The sequence below is a fragment of the Mobula hypostoma genome, chromosome 13 (genome assembly GCF_963921235.1).
Source record: "Mobula hypostoma chromosome 13, sMobHyp1.1, whole genome shotgun sequence".
Classification (NCBI taxonomy): Eukaryota; Metazoa; Chordata; class Chondrichthyes; order Myliobatiformes; family Myliobatidae; genus Mobula; species Mobula hypostoma.
This window is the reverse complement of record NC_086109.1, coordinates 746,746-764,609: the sequence shown is the minus strand read 5'-3', so window position 1 is coordinate 764,609 and position 17,864 is coordinate 746,746. Positions and strand designations below refer to the sequence as shown.

The following is a 17,864-nucleotide window of genomic DNA, read 5'->3' as shown; positions in this document are numbered from 1 at the left end:
CTGTGGTATTATTTGCAGCTGAAACAGTTTATATTTGGGGTGACTGGTGTCCCCGATGATCTTCCAGCTGCTGTTTCTTTATACACCTGCTGCTGTAAATGTTCTCAATGGAGGGCAGTTCACATCCACAGATGCGCTGGGCTGTCTGTACCACTCTCTGCAGTGCCCAGCCATCAAGGCTGGTGCGGTTCCCATACCAGACAGTGATACAGCCAGTCAGGATGATCCCAATGGTGCCCTGTAGAAGGTCTTGAGGAATTAAGGGACCATTCCAAACTTCTTTAGTCACCTGAGGTGGAAGAGCCTCTGTTGTCCTTTTTTTTTTGCCACAAAGCCAGTGTGTACAGTCCAGGTGAGATCATTGGTATTGTGTATATCAAGGAACCTGTAACTACTCACCCTCTCAACTGTAGACCATTGACATTGATCGGGGCAAGCCTGTCTCCATACTTCCCGTAATCCACAATCAGCTCTTTTGTTTTTTAGAGATTGAGGGAGAGGTTGTTACCTTGGCCCACTGTGTCAGGGTGTCAATCTCTCCTCTGTCAGGTGTCTCATCACTGCTAGAAATAAGGCCAATCAAAGTCATGTCATCTGTGAATTTGATCAGCAGATTAGAGCTGTGTGTGACAGTACAGTCATGGGTGTAAGGGGTGGAGAGAAGGGGACACATAACACAACACTGGAGGAGACCTGTGTGAGGATCAGAGAGGCAAAGGTGTGGGAGCCTATCCATACCATCTGTCGGTGATCTGAAAGGAAGTCCAGGATCCAGCTGCACAAGGTGAGGTGCAGGCTGAGGTCTCTGAGCTTCCTGTCAAATCTGGAGGTAATTATGGTGTTGAATGATGAATTGTCGTCCAGGAACAGCTTTCTAACATATGCATCTCTCTTCTCCAGGTGAGTGAGGATGGTGTGTAGGGCTGTGGCTATGGTGTCATCAGTAGACAGTTCTATCGATAGGTGAATTGTAGGGGATCTAGTGTGGGTGGTAGCACGCTGCAGATGTCGTCTTTAACCATATTTTCAAAGCATTTACTTATAATTGAGGTGAGTGTGATAGACCGCAAATCATTCAGGTATGCTACCTTGGTTTCCTTAGGTACAGGGACAATGATAGACGATTTGAAACAGGAGGCCACTACAGAGTGGGAGTGGGAGGGATTAAAAATGTCTGTAAACACACCAGCCAGCTGTTCAGCACACTCTTTGAGTAGGTGCCCTGGGATGCCATCCAGCCCCACTGCCTGGCGGCTGTTGGAATGTTCTACGTACCTCGATGACCAGGGTGCAGGTCTTGTCGATAGCTCTCCTCAGGTGTTCAGTCCTCGCAACTTTAAGTCGATGTAAAAAACATTTCACTTGTCTGGAAGTGAGGTGGAAACATTGGCTGGACTGCTGCATTTCCTCTTGAAGTCTGCGATGGTGTGCAGACCTTGCCAGATGCCGTTTGTACCATTGTTGCAGAGTTGTGACTGGACTTTGTCCCCGTGTTGCCATTTTGCTACTTTGATGGCTCTTCGTAAATCATAGTGGCATCTCTTGAGCTCCTGTTGATCTCCAGAGGTGAAGCAACACGCACTGAACTATTTACCCAAGGCAACACACACAAAATGCTGGAGAAACTCAGCAGGCCAGGCAGCATCTGTGGAAAAACCTGCTGAAGGGTTTCAGGCCAAAATGTTGACTGTACTTTTTTACACAGATGCTGTCAGGCTTGCTGAGTTCCTCCAGCATTTTGTGTGTGCTGCTCAGATCTCCAGCATCTGCAGATTTTCGTCTGTTTGTTATTTATCAAAGGCTTCTGGTTTGGGTAGACCCAAATTAATTTTTAGGGAGCAATGTCTTTAGTGCACTTCTGGATAAAGCTTGTGAATACCTCTGTGTATTTGGAGATGTTATCAACTCAAAATACGTCCCAGGTGATGCTATCAAAGCAGTCTTGTAACAGTGAGTTTAATTGGTTGGATCAGCAGTGGATAGTTTTCACTATGGCTGCTTCCTGCTTCAATTTCTGCCTGTAGGTCGGTAGGACCAAGATGGAGGAATGGTCAGATTTTGCAGATGAAGCACGGAGAAGTGCTTTATAGGCATTGTGGAAGAAAGAGTAGCAGTGCTTGAGTATGCTTCCTCCCAGAGTGCTCACCCGACGTTTTGGTAGAACTTCGGGTAAGCTCCAGTCAGCGATGCTTGGTTAAAGTGTCCAACGAGAATGAAAGGAGCCTTTGGGTGTGTGGTTTCATGAATATTGATGGTTTGGCAAAGTTTATTGTGAGGCAGGTTGGTATCGGCCTGTGGTGGGATATGTACAGCTATAATAATAACAGACCTGTTGTTATTACAATGTTAACATTTACTTTGAGAGATCCAGAATATAAAAGCAAGGATATAATGTTAAGGCTTTATAAAGTACTGGTGAGGCCTCACTTGGATTATTGTGAACAATTTTGGACAATGTGCTGACATTGGAGAGGGTTCAAAGGAGTTTCATGAAAATGATTTTGGGATTGAGTAGCATCATACGGACAGCATCTGATGGCTCTGAGCCTCCACTCAACGGAATTCACAAGAATGAGGGGGGATCTCATTGAAACCTATCAAATGTTGATAGACCTTGATAGAGTGAATGTGGGGAGATGTGGAGGGGAGTCTGAGACCAGAGGACACAGTTTCAGAACAGAGGAATGGAGTTGCGGAGGAATTTATTTAGCCAGAGAGTGGTGAACCTCTGGAATTCATTGCCACTGTCTACTTTTAAGGTCGAGGTTGATCGATTCTTGATTAGTCAGGACATGAAGGAGTATGGGGAGAAGGCAAGAGATTGCAGCTGAGAAGGAAATTAAATAGCTTTGATGAAATAGCAGAGCAGACTCATAGAAACATGGACACACAGAAAACCTACAGCCCAGTACAGGCCCTTCAGCCTACAATGCTGTGCCGAACATGTACCTACTTTAGAAATTACCTAGGGTTACCCAGAGCCCTCTATTTTTCTTTAGCTCCATGTAACTATCCAGGAGTCTCTTAAAAGACCCTATCGTATCTGCCTCCACCACTGTCGCCAGCAGCCTATTCCACACACTCACCACGCTCTGTGTAAAAAACCTACCCCTGACATCTCCCCTGACCTACTTCCAAGCAACTTAAAACTGTGTCCTCTCATGCTAGCCATTTCAGCCCTGGGAAAAAGCCTCTGACTATCTACACAATCAATGCCTCTCATCATCTTATACATCTCTATCAGGTCACCTCTCAACCTCCGCCGCTCCAAGGAGAAAAAACTGAGCTCACTCAACCTATTCTCATAAGGCATATTCCCCAATCCAGGCAACATCCTTGTAAATCTCCTCTGCACCCTTTCTATAGTTTCCACATCCTTCCTGTAGTGAGGTGACAAGAACTGAGCACAGTACTCCAAGTGGGGTCTGACCAGGGTCCTATATAGCTGTAACATTACCTCTCGGCTCTTAAACTCACTTAATATGACACTCTTAAAAGCTTTCCAATTGCCATTTGTTCTTTTTTCTTCAAACAGGCTCTCCCAAACTACCTCTGCTGGATCCGGCCTCATTCCCAAAAATTAGCTCTGCTCCAGTTTAGGACACTAAACTGTGGACCTGTCCTATTCTTTTACATCACTGTCTTAAATCTAATAGATTTATGATAATTGTGGCAGAAGTTTTCCCTCATTGTCACTACAGTTATTTTCCCTGCCTTGTCCCCTAAGAGGAGGTCCAGTATTGCACCCTCCTGAGTCATGTCCTCTATATACTGACTCAGGAAACCTTCCTGACCACATTTCAGAAATTCCATCCAATCCAGTCGCTTAACCCTCTGGATGTCCCAGTCAATAACTGGGAAAACCTCCTACCAATAAAACCCAAACAACAGGAATTCTGCAGATGCTGGAAATTCAAGCAACACACATAAAAGTTGCTGGTGAACGCAGCAGGCCAGGCAGCATCTCTAGGAAGAGGTGCAGTCGACGTTTCAGTTAGTCCTGACGAAGGGTCTCGGCCTGAAACGTCGACTGCACCTCTTACTAGAGATGCTGCCTGGCCTGCTGCGTTCACCAGCAACTTTTATGTGTGTTACCAATAAAACCCTATTATTCTTACAACTATGAGCAATTTTTCAACCTGCTTCTCAAATACTTACTAGCATATTTCCCTACACAGACATTTGTTCGTTTCTGGTCCGTGCAACCCTTCCCTCTTGGATAGATTGCCTCTACCCTTGAAGAGATCCCCGTGGTCCAAGAACTTGAATTCCTGTCCCTTACACGAGCTCCTCATCCACACATTCACCTGGCCTATCTTTCTATTTCTGACCACTTGTGCATGGTATTGAGTGTAATCTGGATATCACTTCTTTCGGAGTCCTGCTTTTTAATTTTTTATCTCCCTGTACTCATTCTTCCTATATTGTTCTACCTATGTTGTTTTTTTCACCAACATAAACAACAATCTCTAGCTGTTTACCATGCCCCTTGAGGATGTTCTACACCCACTCAGAGGCCCATGACCAACTGGAAGACACACACCATCTGGTGTCTTCTTCCACACTATTGAGTCTGCAATCTCTATTACTCACTATTGAGTCTGAAATCACTATTGCTCACTATTGAGTCTGAAATCACTATTGCTCACTATTGAGACTGAAATAACCATTCCTCACTATTGAGTCTGCAATCACCATTCCTCACTATTGAGTCTGAAATCACTATTCCTCACTATTGAGTCTGAAATCACTATTGCTCACTATTGAGTCTGAAATCACTATTGCTCACTATTGAGTCTGCAGTGACTATTGCTCTGTCTGACTGTATGCTTTCCCTCTAAGCCTCAGAATCAGTGATAGAGCCATAGACATGGCTACTGCCTCTTGCCCCTGAACGTGGCCTCTCAGTACTTGTACTCAATTGATGGCAAGTGTGCTACGTTTATTCTTTTCAATAGAAGCTACCTGACCTGCTGATTTCCTCCAGAATTTTGTGAAGTGTGTCACATACCTTCTTCATGATCTCGTCTATTTTCAGGGATATATATACTTACACATACCTCTCAGTCTTTCTGTTCTACAGCACTCCCCAAGGCCTTTTAGTCTGGCCCTAGTTTTACTTCCCAAAATGCAACACCTCACACCTGTCTGAGTAGAATTCTATCTGCCATTACTTGTCCTGCTTTCTCTGTTCATCTAACCTTAGATGAACCTTCTTCACCATTCACTACACCACCACTTCTGGTATCATCCACAATCCTACTAAGCATACTGCCTACATTCTCATACAAACCATTAACAGTAATGACAAATAACAGAGAGCCTATCACCAATGTCTGCAGAACAGTACTTGTTGCAGGTCTTCAGTCCTCATGCCCACCCTCTGACTCCTTCCACCAAGCCAACTTCATAACCAATCTGCTCGCTCACCTCCAAAACTGTATGATCACACCATGTGGGACCTTATCAATGTCAATGTAGATTTGTAGACAATATCAATCCCCTGCCCTTCTCAGTCCCCTTGGTCACATCTTCAGAAGTTCAGTGAATAGGAAGACATAATTTTCCCCACAAAAAGCCATGCTAATTATTGAAGAGGTGGAAGGTGGCCACTCAGAAGAGGAACTAGTGAGTGTTCCTCCAGCTGGAACAGAAAACAACTATCTCTGTCTCTCTCTCTCTCTCTGTCTCTCTCTCTCTCTGTCTCTCTCTCTCTCTCTCACTCACTTTCTCTCTCTCACTTTCTCTCTCTCACTCTCACTCTCTCTCACTCACTCTCTCTCTCTCTCTCACACACACACACACACACACACACACACACACACACACACACTCAATTACTTATCTTCATTTCTTTCCTTGCTCAGGCATTCAAGGAGGATATCGAACTGAAGTCCGACCTGCGTCCAGACATCATCGATACACGGGAGGAGAGTGAGCTGAAGGTAAAGGAAACTCCAATCCCACTCCCAGCAACCCCAGCAGGCACCACATCCCACTCAGTGTGCTCCCAGCTGTGGAGCTGTGTAAATGAGGAAGGAGATGGACAGAGCAGTTGGAAAGAGAGTGGGAGGAAGGGAGGAAGTGGACAGATGGAGGAGATGGAAGGAAAATGACAGGGGGGATTGGGTTGGATGAGGGTGAGAGGAAGGAAGGAGGTGGATGGAGCGATCAATGCAGGCTGAGATGCAGGGAGGAATAGATAGAGATTGAGAGGGATGAGGTGGATGGTGAGTGAGATAGTGGGAGAGAGGAGGCGAATGGAAGGTCAGAGGGAGGGAGGAGTGTTTGGAGGATGAGAGGGAGGGAGGGAGGGGCATTTGGAAGGTGAGAGAGGGAGGAGTGGAAAGAAGATGGATGGACGCTGATAGGAAGGTGTGTATGGAGCTTGACAGAGAGGGAGGGGATGGAAGGGGAGACGGTGGGGTGGATAGAGGGTGAGAGGGAGGAGATGATGGAGGGTGAGGAGGGATCAAGAGTGAGGGAGGGGCTTGTGGGTAAGGGGAGGGAGGGATGAGTGGATGGAGGGTGAAGGGAAGGAAGGGGGTGAATAGAGGGTGAGAGGGAGGAAGCATGTGATGGAGGCTGGATGGAGAGTGGGGTGGTTGGACGGTGGGAGGGAGGGGTGGATGAATGGTGAGAGGGAGGGATGAGGTGGTGTGTGAGAGTAAGTGAGCTGGAGAAATGGAGGAGTGGATGGCGGGTGAGAGGGAGGGGTGAATGGAGGGTGGGAGAGGGAGGGTGTAGATGGAGAGTGAGAAGGAGGAAGGGTGGAGGTGGATGGAAGATTGGAAGTAGGGTGGGTGGATGGAGGGTGGTAGAGAGGGAGGGTTGGTTGGTGGGAGGGAGACAGTGGGGGTTTGAGGGTGGGAGGGAGGGGTAGATGGAGGTAGAGAGGAGGTGGTTGGAAGGTAAGAAGGATGGAGGGGTGGATGGATGCTGTGAGGGAGGGAGGGGAGGATGGAGGGTGCGAGGGAGGGGAGGATGGAGGGTGAGAGGGAGGGAGGATGGAGGGTGAGTGGGAGGGGAGGTTGGAGGGTGAGAGGGAAGGGAGGATGGAGGGTGAGTGGGAGAGGAGGATGGTGGAGGGAGGGGAGGATGGAGGGTGAGTGGGGGAGGAGGATGGAGGGTGAGAGGGAGGCGAGGATGGAGGGTGAGAGGGAGGGGAGGATGGAGAGTGGAGGGAGGGGTGGATGGAGGGTGTGTGGGAGGGGAGGTTGGAGGGTGAGAGGGAGGGGAGGATGGAGGGTGAGTGGGAGGGGAGGTTGGAGGGTGAGAGGGAGGGGAGGATGGAGGGTGAGAGGGAGGGGAGGATGGATGGTGAGAGGGAGGGGAGGATGGAGGGTGAGTGGAAGGGATGGAAGGCATGAATGGGTGGTGAGAGAGAGAAGGTTTATGTATGGGTGATGGGGGGATGTACTCAGGGTGGGAGAATTTGAGGGGTGGATGGTTGGGAATTGAGTGGAGGAGTGGAAGGAGGGAAGAGCAGTGGAATTTGTTTCTGGGAGAGTTGGAGGTATGGATGGAGGGGGTTACTGTAGTGACCAAGCACTCACATCTAATCTCCCCTTGGCTTCAGGACCCGACCAATGGTTACTACAATGTGCGGGGTCAAGAAGAGCGACCAGCTTCGCGGACACTACTGTATGCGGACTACCGACCTGCGGGGCCACGCTTTGAGACACGCCCTCCTTCCCGCCTCTCCCACACCAGTGGTTATGCCCAGGGTGCTGGTGTGCCCCCACTGACAGGCTCACCCTATGGGCGACTGCCCGACTTCCCTGGGGATGGAGCTGGGGACGCAGTCAGCCAGCTATCATATGAGCCCTATGCCTATACGTATGGCATGCCCCTGTACACGCGGACATTCGAATCCTTCGAAACTCCGCCCAAGTACACTGGTGCCTCCCGCTTCTCTTACTCCTCCTCCCAGTCCGAGCATGGACGTCCCTACCAACAGCGCATGCAGACCCATGTCTGACCGTATATGACCCTCAAATCCCTTTGTCACCCCATTTCCCTATCTGTCCCTTCGATCATTCCCACCCCTCAGGTGCCTTTCAAATTGTGACCAATCAGTATTGAGGTGGAGATGGTGAAGGAGTTGTTGGACAGTCAGACACCAAGGTCAGAGAGTCATGCCAGCCCTCAATCAGGGAAGCCCCTCACTCTCTCTTCCCTCTACCCTCCCTCATTTGCTTACCTGTCTCCCTCACCCTTCTCCTCCTTTTAACCTCCTTCCTCTCCTCCCCCCTTCCTCCTCCACTCCTTCCATGCTTACCTTACATTCTCCCCTCTTATTTTCCTCCCCATTCAACCCCTTCTATCACCTTACCTTCTCCCACCCTTCCCGTTCTCTTCCTCCTCCCTCACCTCCTTCCTCTCATCTGTCCATCCTGCTCCCCTCCCAGTCATCCCGTTCCCATGTCACCTCTCCTCTGCCTTTCACTTCCCCTTTCCCTGCCTCCTTCCTCTACTCCTCCCACATCCCTCCCCTCCGTTCCCCTTCCCTCTCCCCAACTCTCTCCTTCTGTTCTTTTCTCCTCTGACCGCTCCTCCCTCTGTCCCTACCAGGTCTTCTCATTCTGCTCCCCTGGCAACGATTTGACTGCTTGTCACCTGCTGACTGCCTCCACTGGCTGCCTCCCAATTGCCGACTCAGAGAGTGTGTATATATTTATACTTCCTTTGGTCAAGTCTATTTTATATAAACTGCGTGTGTGTGTGTGTGTGTGTGTGTGTGTGTGTGTGTGTGTGTGTGTGTGTATGGACACTGTGGATATATACTGTATATTCTATAAGCTGGGGAACAGGCCCCTCTATATCACAACAAAGAGCTTTGAAATGTATCACAATAAGCTTCAATCGCACATGCGTGATTTTGCAACATTCCAGATCCTGGTGATAGCCCAAGAACGTGACTAATCCCTAAGTCTTCCACAATTTCCTTCAACTACCTCTGCCCCTCAAGAGGCAGCTCACAGTTTCTGTCTCCATACCACCATCTTGGAGTGTGTGATGGGACAGTGTAGAGGGAGGTTCACTCTGTGTCTGACCCGTGTCCTGGGAGTGTGTGATGGGACAGTGTAGAGAGAGCTCCACTCTGTGTCTAACCAATGCCCTGGGAGTGTGTGATGGGACAGTGTAGAGGGAGATTCAGTCTATGCCTGACCCATGCCCTGGGAGTGTGTGATGGGACAGTTGTAGAGGGAGATTCAGTCTATGCCTGACCCATGTCCTGGGAGTGTGTGATGGGACAATGTAGAGGAGCTTCACTCTGTGTCTGACCCGTGTCCTGGGAGTGTGTGATGGGAGAGTGTAGAGGGAGCTGCACTGTGTCTAACCATTGCCCTGGGAGTGTGTGATGGGAGAGTGTAAAGGGAGTGTCACCCTGTGTGTAAGCTGTCCTGTTCCTGCCGTTTAAGGACTATTATCACTGGTACGATTCCACTCCTCATCCTGAACAGTACAAGGGCCCATATGTCCCAATAGGTACTGCCTGTCAGTCTGCACATGTGGGAGAACATTACTCTCTCCTTCACGTGGCAGGAGAGACAGGTGCTGCAAAGGTATGGGCCATTGCCGTGAATGGAGGAACTACCACAGAGCACTTAAAACTATTAAAGAGAAATGTTATACCTTTTTCTAGGTTTGGAATTTTATCAGTGAACAACTTCTGGTTAATCTGACAGAGCCCTGAGGGAGAGGCCATTGTCAGGGAAAAGAGGATGGATGATTAGGGTACGCTGTACTGTGGAAGGAGGGGTGAGATAAAGGCTTCGGTGAGGGGCAATGAGGGATGGATGATTAGGGAGTGCTGTTCTGTGGGAGGAGGGATGAGGGAGGTCCATAAGGGCAATGAGGGATGGATGAATAGGGAGCTCTGTTCTGTGGGAGGAGGGATGAGGGAGGCCCATAAGGGCAATGAGGGATGGATGAATAGGGAGCTCTGTTCTGTGAGTGGAGGGATGAGGGAAGGGTTCTGGTGAAGTGGAGTGATAGAAGGGCAGTGAGGGAACGCTGTTCTGTGGAAGGAAGAGGTCGGGAGGGACCGCTGCATTATGCGATGAAGAGATGTAGGGAAAGGAAGTGAAGGGAGGTTTCAGCTGTAAAGGATTGCATAACTATTTTTGGGTGAGGGATTGTTTTTATTCTCCTGATTTGAAAGTGGGATGCAGGGAGAACAAATGCAGAAGGACGGAAAGATATGCAGGGGCTGCGGGAAGAGAGAGTGCAGGAGGGTGGGGAAGCATACAGGAGAGGTGGGCAAAGAGAGTGCAGGAGGGGGTGAGTGCATGCAGGAGGAAGGGAAGAGAGAGTGTAGGAGGGACAGAGAGAGTCAGCAGGATGGAGCGGAATCAGACCACAGGGACAGGAGAGTAGGAGGGAAGGGAGATTGTGTAGGAGGGATGAGGTAGAGTTCAGGAGGGATGAGAAAGAGTATAGGAAGGATGGCAGAGGGAGTGCAGGAGGGATTGAGAGAGAGTGCAGGAGGGATGGTAGAGTTAGAAAATAGTCTACGCTTTTGTTTCCTCTACCAAAGCACATGACCATACACTTCCTAACACTGTCTTTCATCTGCCACTTCTTTGCCCATTCAACAAATCTGTCTTCAAGTCCTTCTGTAGTGTCTCTACTTCCTCAAAGCTCCCTGCTCCTCCACCTATCTTCATATCATCTGCAAACTTGGCCACAAAACCAACAATTGCTTCATCCAAATCACTGATATATAACGTAACAAGAATGGTTCCCAATACAGACTGCCATGGAACACAACTAGTCACCGACAGCCACCCAGAAAAGGCTCTCTTTATTCCCACTCTTTACCTCCTGCCAAGCAGCCAATGTTCTATCCTTGCTAATATCTTTCCTGTAATACTATGAGCTCTTAATTTGTTAAGTAGCCTCATATGTGTCACCTGTCAAAGGCCTACACAACATCTGCTGTTTCTCCTTTGTCTCTCATGCTTGTTATTTATTCAAAGGATTCCAACAGATTTGTTAGGCAGATTTTCCTCTGAAGAAATGATGCTAACTATGGCCTATTTTATCATGTGCCTCCAAGTACCCAAAACCACATCTTTAACAAACAATTCCAACATCTTCCCAACAGTGAGTTCAGACTAATTGGCCTATAATTTCGCAAACACGAGGAAATCTGCAGATGCTGGAAATTCAAGCAACACAGACAAAATGCTGGTGGAGCGCAGCAGGCCAGACAGCATCCATAGGAAGAAGCGCAGTCGACGTTTTGGACCAAGGGTCTCGGCCCGAAACTTTGACTGTGCTTCTTCCTATGGATCCTGTCTGGCCTGCTGCGTTCCACCAGCATCTTGTGTGTGTGTTGCTGGCCTATAATTTCCTTTCTTCTTCCTCCTCTCACCCTTTTTCAAGAGTGATGTGACATTTGCAATTTTCCAGTCCTCCAGAAACATGGCAGAATCAATTGATTCTTGAAAAATCATTACTAATACCTCCACAATCTCTTCAGCCACCCTTTTGAGAACCCTGGGGTGTATACCATCCAGTCCAGGTGACTTATCTACATTCAGACTTTCAGTTTCCCAAGAACCTTCTCCCTAGTAATGGCGACATCACATACTTCTACCCTCTGATACTCTCAAACTTCCGGAATACTGCTCGTGTCTTCCACCATGAAGAGTGATGCAAAACACTCATTCAGTTCATCAGCCATTTCCCATTACTACCTCTCCAGAATCATTTTCCAGCATTCTAATATCTGCTGTCGCCTCTCTTTTGCACTTTATATATCTGAAGAAACTTTTGGAATTGTCTTTAATATTATTGGTTAGCTTACTTTTGTATTTCATCTTTTCTTTCTTTATGACTTTTTCAGTTGCCTTCTGTTGGGTTTTCACAGCTTCCCAATCCTATAACGTCTCACTATTTTTCCTCTATTATATGCCCTCTCTTTGGCTTTTATGTTGTCTTATATTTCTGCTGTCAGTCATGGTTGTATCATCCTGGCTTTAAAACACTTCTTTCTCGTTGGGATGTATATATCCTGCGCCTTACGAGTTGCTCCGAGAAATTCCAGCCATTGCTTCTCTGCTGTCATTTCTGCCAGTGTCCTTTTCCAATCATTTCTGGCCACTCCTCTCTCATGCCTCTGTAAGTCGCTTTACTCTACCGTAATTCCCTTTACTCCACTGTAATAATGATACATCTAACTTTAGCTTCTCCTTCTTTAATTGTAGGGTGAATTCGAACATATTATGATCAGTAAACCCTGAGGGTTTCTTTACCTTAAGCTCTCCAATCAATTCTGGTTCATTGCACAACACCCAATCCAAAAGAGATGATCCCCTAGTGGGCTCAACCATGAGCTGCTCTAAAAAGCCAGCACATAGGCATTCTAGAAATTCTTCCTCTTGTGATACAGCACCAGCTTGATTTTCCCAATTTATCTGCATATTGAAATCTCCCATGACTATTGTAACATTGCCCTGCTGGCATGCTTTTTCAATCTCCTATTATAATTTGTAGACCACATCTTTGCTACTGTTTGGGGGTCTGTATACAACTCCCATGAGTATATTTACCCTTGCAGTTCCTTAGCTCTATCCACAAAGATTCAACATCTTCCAACCCTATGTCACCTCTTTCTAATGATTTGATTTGATTTTTTACCAAAGATTCACGCACCCCATCTGCCTTCCTGCCTGTTCTTCTGATACAATGTGTATCCTTGGATGTTAGGCACCCAGCTATAATCTTCTTTCAGGTGTGACTTAGTGATGCCCACACGTCATACATGCCAATCTGTAACTATGCTACAAGTTCATCTACTTTATTCTATACATGTGCACATTCAAATTTAAGACCTACAGTCCTGTATTCACTTTTTCTGATTTCATCTTCCTTTCACATTGCAACACCTGCTGTTGACTGCAATTTTGCTCTATCACCAGCCTCTCCTCCCTAACATACTGCCTCTGTTTGTAAACCAACTACCTCATCCTCAGCACTATCACTCCAGTTTTGTCTCCAGAGGGTGAAAGAGTGAATGCAGGAGGGAGGGAATATGCATGACCAAGGGAGGAGAGAGAGTGCAGAAAGGTCAGAAGAGAGAGTGCTGGAAGGAGGGGAAGAGAGTGCAGGAGGGATGGGAGAGAGTGCAGGAGGGATGGGGAGAGAGTGCAGGAGGGATGGGGAGAGAGTGCAGGAGGGATAGGAGAGAGTGCAGGAGGGGTGGGGAGAGAGTGCAGGAGGGGTGGGAGAGAGTGCAGGAGGGGTGGGGAGAGAGTGCAGGAGGGATGGAGAGAGTGCAGGAGGGATGGGGAGAGTGCAGGAGGGATAGGAGAGATGCAGGAGGGATGGAGAGAGAGTGCAGGAGGGGTGGGGAGAGAGTGCAGGAGGGGTGGGAGAGAGTACAGGAGGGATGGGGAGAGAGTACAGGAGGGGTGCGGAGAGAGTGCAGGAGGGATAGGAAAGAGTGCAGGAGGTTATGAGAGAATGCAGGAGGGGTGGGGAGAGAGTGCAGGAGGGGTAGGAGAGAGTGCAGGAGGGGTGGGGAGAGAGTGCAGGAGGGATGGAGAGAGAGTACAGGAGGGGTGGGGAGAGAGTGCAGGAGGGGTGGGGAGAGAGTGCAGGAGGGATAGGAGAGATGCAGGAGGGATGGAGAGAGAGTGCAGGAGGGGTGGGGAGAGAGTGCAGGAGGGATAGGAGAGAGTGCAGGAGGGATGGGGAGAGAGTACAGGAGGGGTGGGGAGAGAGTGCAGGAGGGATAGGAGAGAGTGCAGGAGGTTATGAGAGAGTGCAGGAGGGGTAGGAGAGAGTGCAGGAGGGGTGGGGAGAGAGTGCAGGAGGTTATGAGAGAGTGCAGGAGGGGTGGGGAGAGAGTGCAGGAGGGATGGAGAGAGAGTACAGGAGGGGTGGGGAGAGAGTGCAGGAGGGATAGGAGAGAGTGCAGGAGGGATGGGGAGAGAGTGCAGGAGGGGTGGGGAGAGAGTGCAGGAGGGATGGGAGAGAGTGCAGGAGGGGTGGGGAGAGGGAGGGATGGGAGAGAGAGTGCAGGAGGGGTGGGGAGAGGAAGGGATGGGAGAGAGAGTACAGGAGGGGCGGGGAGAGAGTGCAGGAGGGGTGGGAGAGAGTGCAGGAGGGATAGGAGAGAGTGCAGGAGGGGTGGGGAGAGAGTACAGGAGGGGTGGGGAGAGAGTGCAGGAGGGATGGAGAGAGTGCAGGAGGGATGGAGAGAGAGTGCAGGAGGGGTGGGAGAGAACGCAGGAGGGATAGGAGAGAACGCAGGAGGGACAGGAGAGAGTGCAGGAGGGGTGGGGAGAGAGTGCAGGAGGGATAGGAGAGATGCAGGAGGGATGGAGAGAGAGTGCAGGAGGGGTGGGGAGAGAGTGCAGGAGGGATAGGAGAGAGTGCAGGAGGGATGGGGAGAGAGTGCAGGATGGGTGGGGAGAGAGTGCAGGAGGGATGGAGAGAGTGCAGGAGGGATGGGGAGAGAGTGCAGGAGGGGTGGGGAGAGAGTGCAGGAGGGGTGGGAGAGAACACAGGAGGGATGGGGAGAGGGTGCAGGAGGGATGGAGAGAGTGCAGGAGGGATGGAGAGAGTGCAGGAGGGATGGGGAGAGAGTGCAGGATGGGTGGGGAGAGAGTGCAGGAGGGATGGGGAGAGAGTGCAGGAGGGATGGAGAGAGTGCAGGAGGGATGGGGAGAGAGAGTGCAGGAGGGGTGCGGAGAGAGTGCAGGAGGGATAGGAGAGAGAGTGCAGGAGGGGTGGGGAGAGAGAGTGCAGGAGGGATGGGAGAGAGTGCAGGAGGGATGGAGAGAGTGCAGGATGATGGGGAGTGTAGGAGTGAGGAGAGAGTTCAGGTGAGATAGTGAGAGTCAATGCAGGAGGCAGGGGGAGAGAGAGTGCAGGTAGGTCAGTGAGAGTGTTGGGGAGTTGGGAAGAAAGTATAGGAGGGTTTGGGGACTGTTGTATTGGAAAAAAATGAGTGTGGGAGGGAGGGGAGTGGATGGGTTCCTAAATCTGGGGGAGGAAGTGAATGTGGACGGGTGGGATTAAGTGACTGAGGGGGTGGGAGAGAGAGGGTGAAGGAGTGTGTTAAGGAGGGTGGGGTGAATGTGGGAAGGAAATTGTGGGAGGAGATTGTGTCTCAGTACTCTACATGTGAAGAGCTCACTCTATGTCATCTATATTTAGCCATTTCCCAGCTGTTGAGTGTCAGTCTGCACTCAGCTTTCCAGTGGCTGCAGTTAATTTTAACTCAGCTAGGCGTGCAGACATTCCCCTGTCTCAGTCAAGCCCACACCTCTTTCTTGCCTCAACCATTGCCTCAGTTATTTCTCTACACAAGGATCCCACATCAATAGCCGTTTCAATGTAATCTGGACCAGGAGATCACAGCTAGCATTTCAGTGGGTCTGGCAGTCTGTCACTGTTATAGAGCAATATAGTAAGGCTACATACCCTTTAGCCCATCAAGTCCATGCCAATCATGGTGCCCACCCAGCTAGTCTCAATTTCCTGTGTTCAGCTTCTATCTCTCAAAACTCTACCGATCCATGTACCTCTCCAAGTGCTGCTTAAATTATCCCATTGTACCTGCCTGAGCCATTTCCTGTAGCAGCTCATCCCATACACTCACCACATCTGCATGAAGATGTTGCTTCTCAGGCCCCCTTTAAACTTTCCCTTCTTACTTTACATCTATAACACCAAAATTGGACTCCTGTACCATACCATCCACATTATCTGTGACTCTCATAATTTTTAAACACTTCTATAAGGTCAGCCCTCATTATCCAAGGATTAATAACTGGCCTGACAAACCTTTCCTTATATCTTAGGACCTTTAGTCGTAAGAACATTCTCATAAATTTTCTCCACAGTCCTTCCAGTTTAATTCCAGTGCAACACCCTTTACATAGAGCTTTGAAAAATAGAGGGCTATGCGCTAGGGAAATTCTAGGCAGTCTCTAGAGTAGGTTACATGGTCGGTACAATATTGTGGGCCGAAGGGCCTGTAATGTGCTGTAAATTTCTATGTTCTATGTAACACACACAAAATGGAGGAGGAACACACAGTATCTATAAAGAGCAGTAAAGAGTCGACATTTCTAGCTGAGGCCATTCATCAGGACTGGGGGGGAAGAGAGAAGAAGCGAGAATAAGAAGGTTGGGAGGGCGGGGGAGGAGAGAAGGAGTACAATCTACAAGGGAAGCTGATAGATAAAACCAGATGATGGGGAAGGTGGGTGGGTGGGAGAGGAGAGATGAAATGAGAACCTGGGAGATGGTGGGTGGAAAAGATAAAGGGCTGAAAAAGAAGGAATCTGACAGGAGAGAAGAGTGGACAATGGGAGAAAGGAAAGAAGGAGCAGCACCAAGGTAGGTGGTAGACTGGTGAGGAGAAGAGAAAGGTTAAGGGTGGAGCCAGAATGAGGAATGGAAAAGGAGAGGGGGGTGGGTGGAGGGGAAGAAATTACTGGAAGTCAGAGAAATTGATGTTTATGCCTTCAAGTTGAAGGCTGCCCAAATGGAATAGGAAGTGTTGCTCCTCCAAACTGAGAGTGAGCTCATCATGGCAATAGAGGAAGCCATGGACCAACATGTTGAAATGAAAATGGGGAGTGGAATTAACGTGGTTGACCACTGAAATCCTCCCGGTTTCAGATGCAGCAAAGTTGCTCAACAAAGCAGTTTCCCCAATCTATCACTAATGTGCAAGAGGCCGCACCAGGAAACAGTTTTTAAATGTTTTTTCCATTAACAGGGTGACCAAAAATTGATGCATTACTTGAAGTGCAGCCTCACCAATAACCTATGCAGGAAAGAAACATGGATGGTAGATTCCCTCCCAGGTGCCAGGGTCCGGGATGTTGCTGATCGCGCACACGATATCCTGAAGTGGGAAGGTGAACAGCCAGAGGTCGTGGTACATATTGGTACCAACAACATAAGAAGGAAAAGGGAGAGGGTCCTGAGAACAGACTACAGGGAGTTAGGAAGGAAGTTGAGAAACAGGACCTCTAAGATAGTAACTTTGGGATTACTACCAGTGCCATATGACAATGAATATAGGAATAGACTGAGGTGGAGGATAAATGTGTGGCTGAGGGATTGGAGCATTGAGCAGCAATTCAGATTTCTGGATCATTGGGACCTCTTTAGGGACAGGCATGACCTGTACAAAAATGACAGGTTGCACTTGAATCCAAGGGGTCCAATATCCTGGCAGGGAGATTTGCTAAAGCTATTGGGGAGAGTTTAAACTAGAATTGACGAAGGGTTCCGGCACAAAATGTTGACTGATCTTTTCCACGGATGCTGCCCGACCTGCTGAGTTCCTCCAGCATGTTGTGAGTTTTGCTTAAACTAGAATTGCTGGGGGATGGGAACTGAACTGAAGAGACGGAGGAAGGGGCAGTTGGCTCACAAATAGAAAAAGCTTGGAGACTGTGCCAGAGCGAGGATAGGTAGGTGACAGAGAAGGGATACGCTCAGACCAATGGTTTGAGATGTGTATTTTAATGCAAGAAGCATCATGAACAAAGTGGCATGAGGAAAATCTGCAGATGCTGGAGTTCCAAGCAACAACACAAGCGGTTTCGCAGCCTGTGTCGGGTCTCGCCAATATACCGTTTCACTGAACACCTACGCTCTGTCCGCCAGAGAAAGCAGGATCTCCCAGTGGCCACACATTTTAATTCCACATCCCATTCCCATTCTGACATGTCTATCCACGGCCTCCTCTGCTTTAAAGATGAAGCCACACTCAGGTTGGAGGAACAACACCTTATATTCTGTCTGGGTAGCCTCCAACTTGATGGCATGAACATTGACTTCTCTAACTTCCGTTAATGTCCCTCCTCCCCTTCGTACCCCAC

At 48.9% G+C, this 17,864-nt stretch overlaps 1 protein-coding gene across 3 annotated transcripts in view; it reads left to right on the top strand.

Annotated features, from left to right (window-relative positions):
- Positions 1–8,308, top strand: part of LOC134355354 (kin of IRRE-like protein 1) — a 152,546-nt gene extending 144,238 nt beyond the window's left edge. For all 3 annotated transcript variants that reach the window (XM_063065120.1, XM_063065118.1, XM_063065119.1), the window contains 2 exons: positions 5,868–5,945; positions 7,580–8,308. In XM_063065120.1, coding sequence (XP_062921190.1) covers positions 5,868–5,945; positions 7,580–7,981 — 480 coding nt within the window. In that variant the 3' untranslated portion in view covers positions 7,982–8,308. The remainder of the gene's footprint in view (positions 1–5,867; positions 5,946–7,579) is intronic.
- The last annotated feature ends 9,556 nt before the right edge of the window (positions 8,309–17,864 follow it).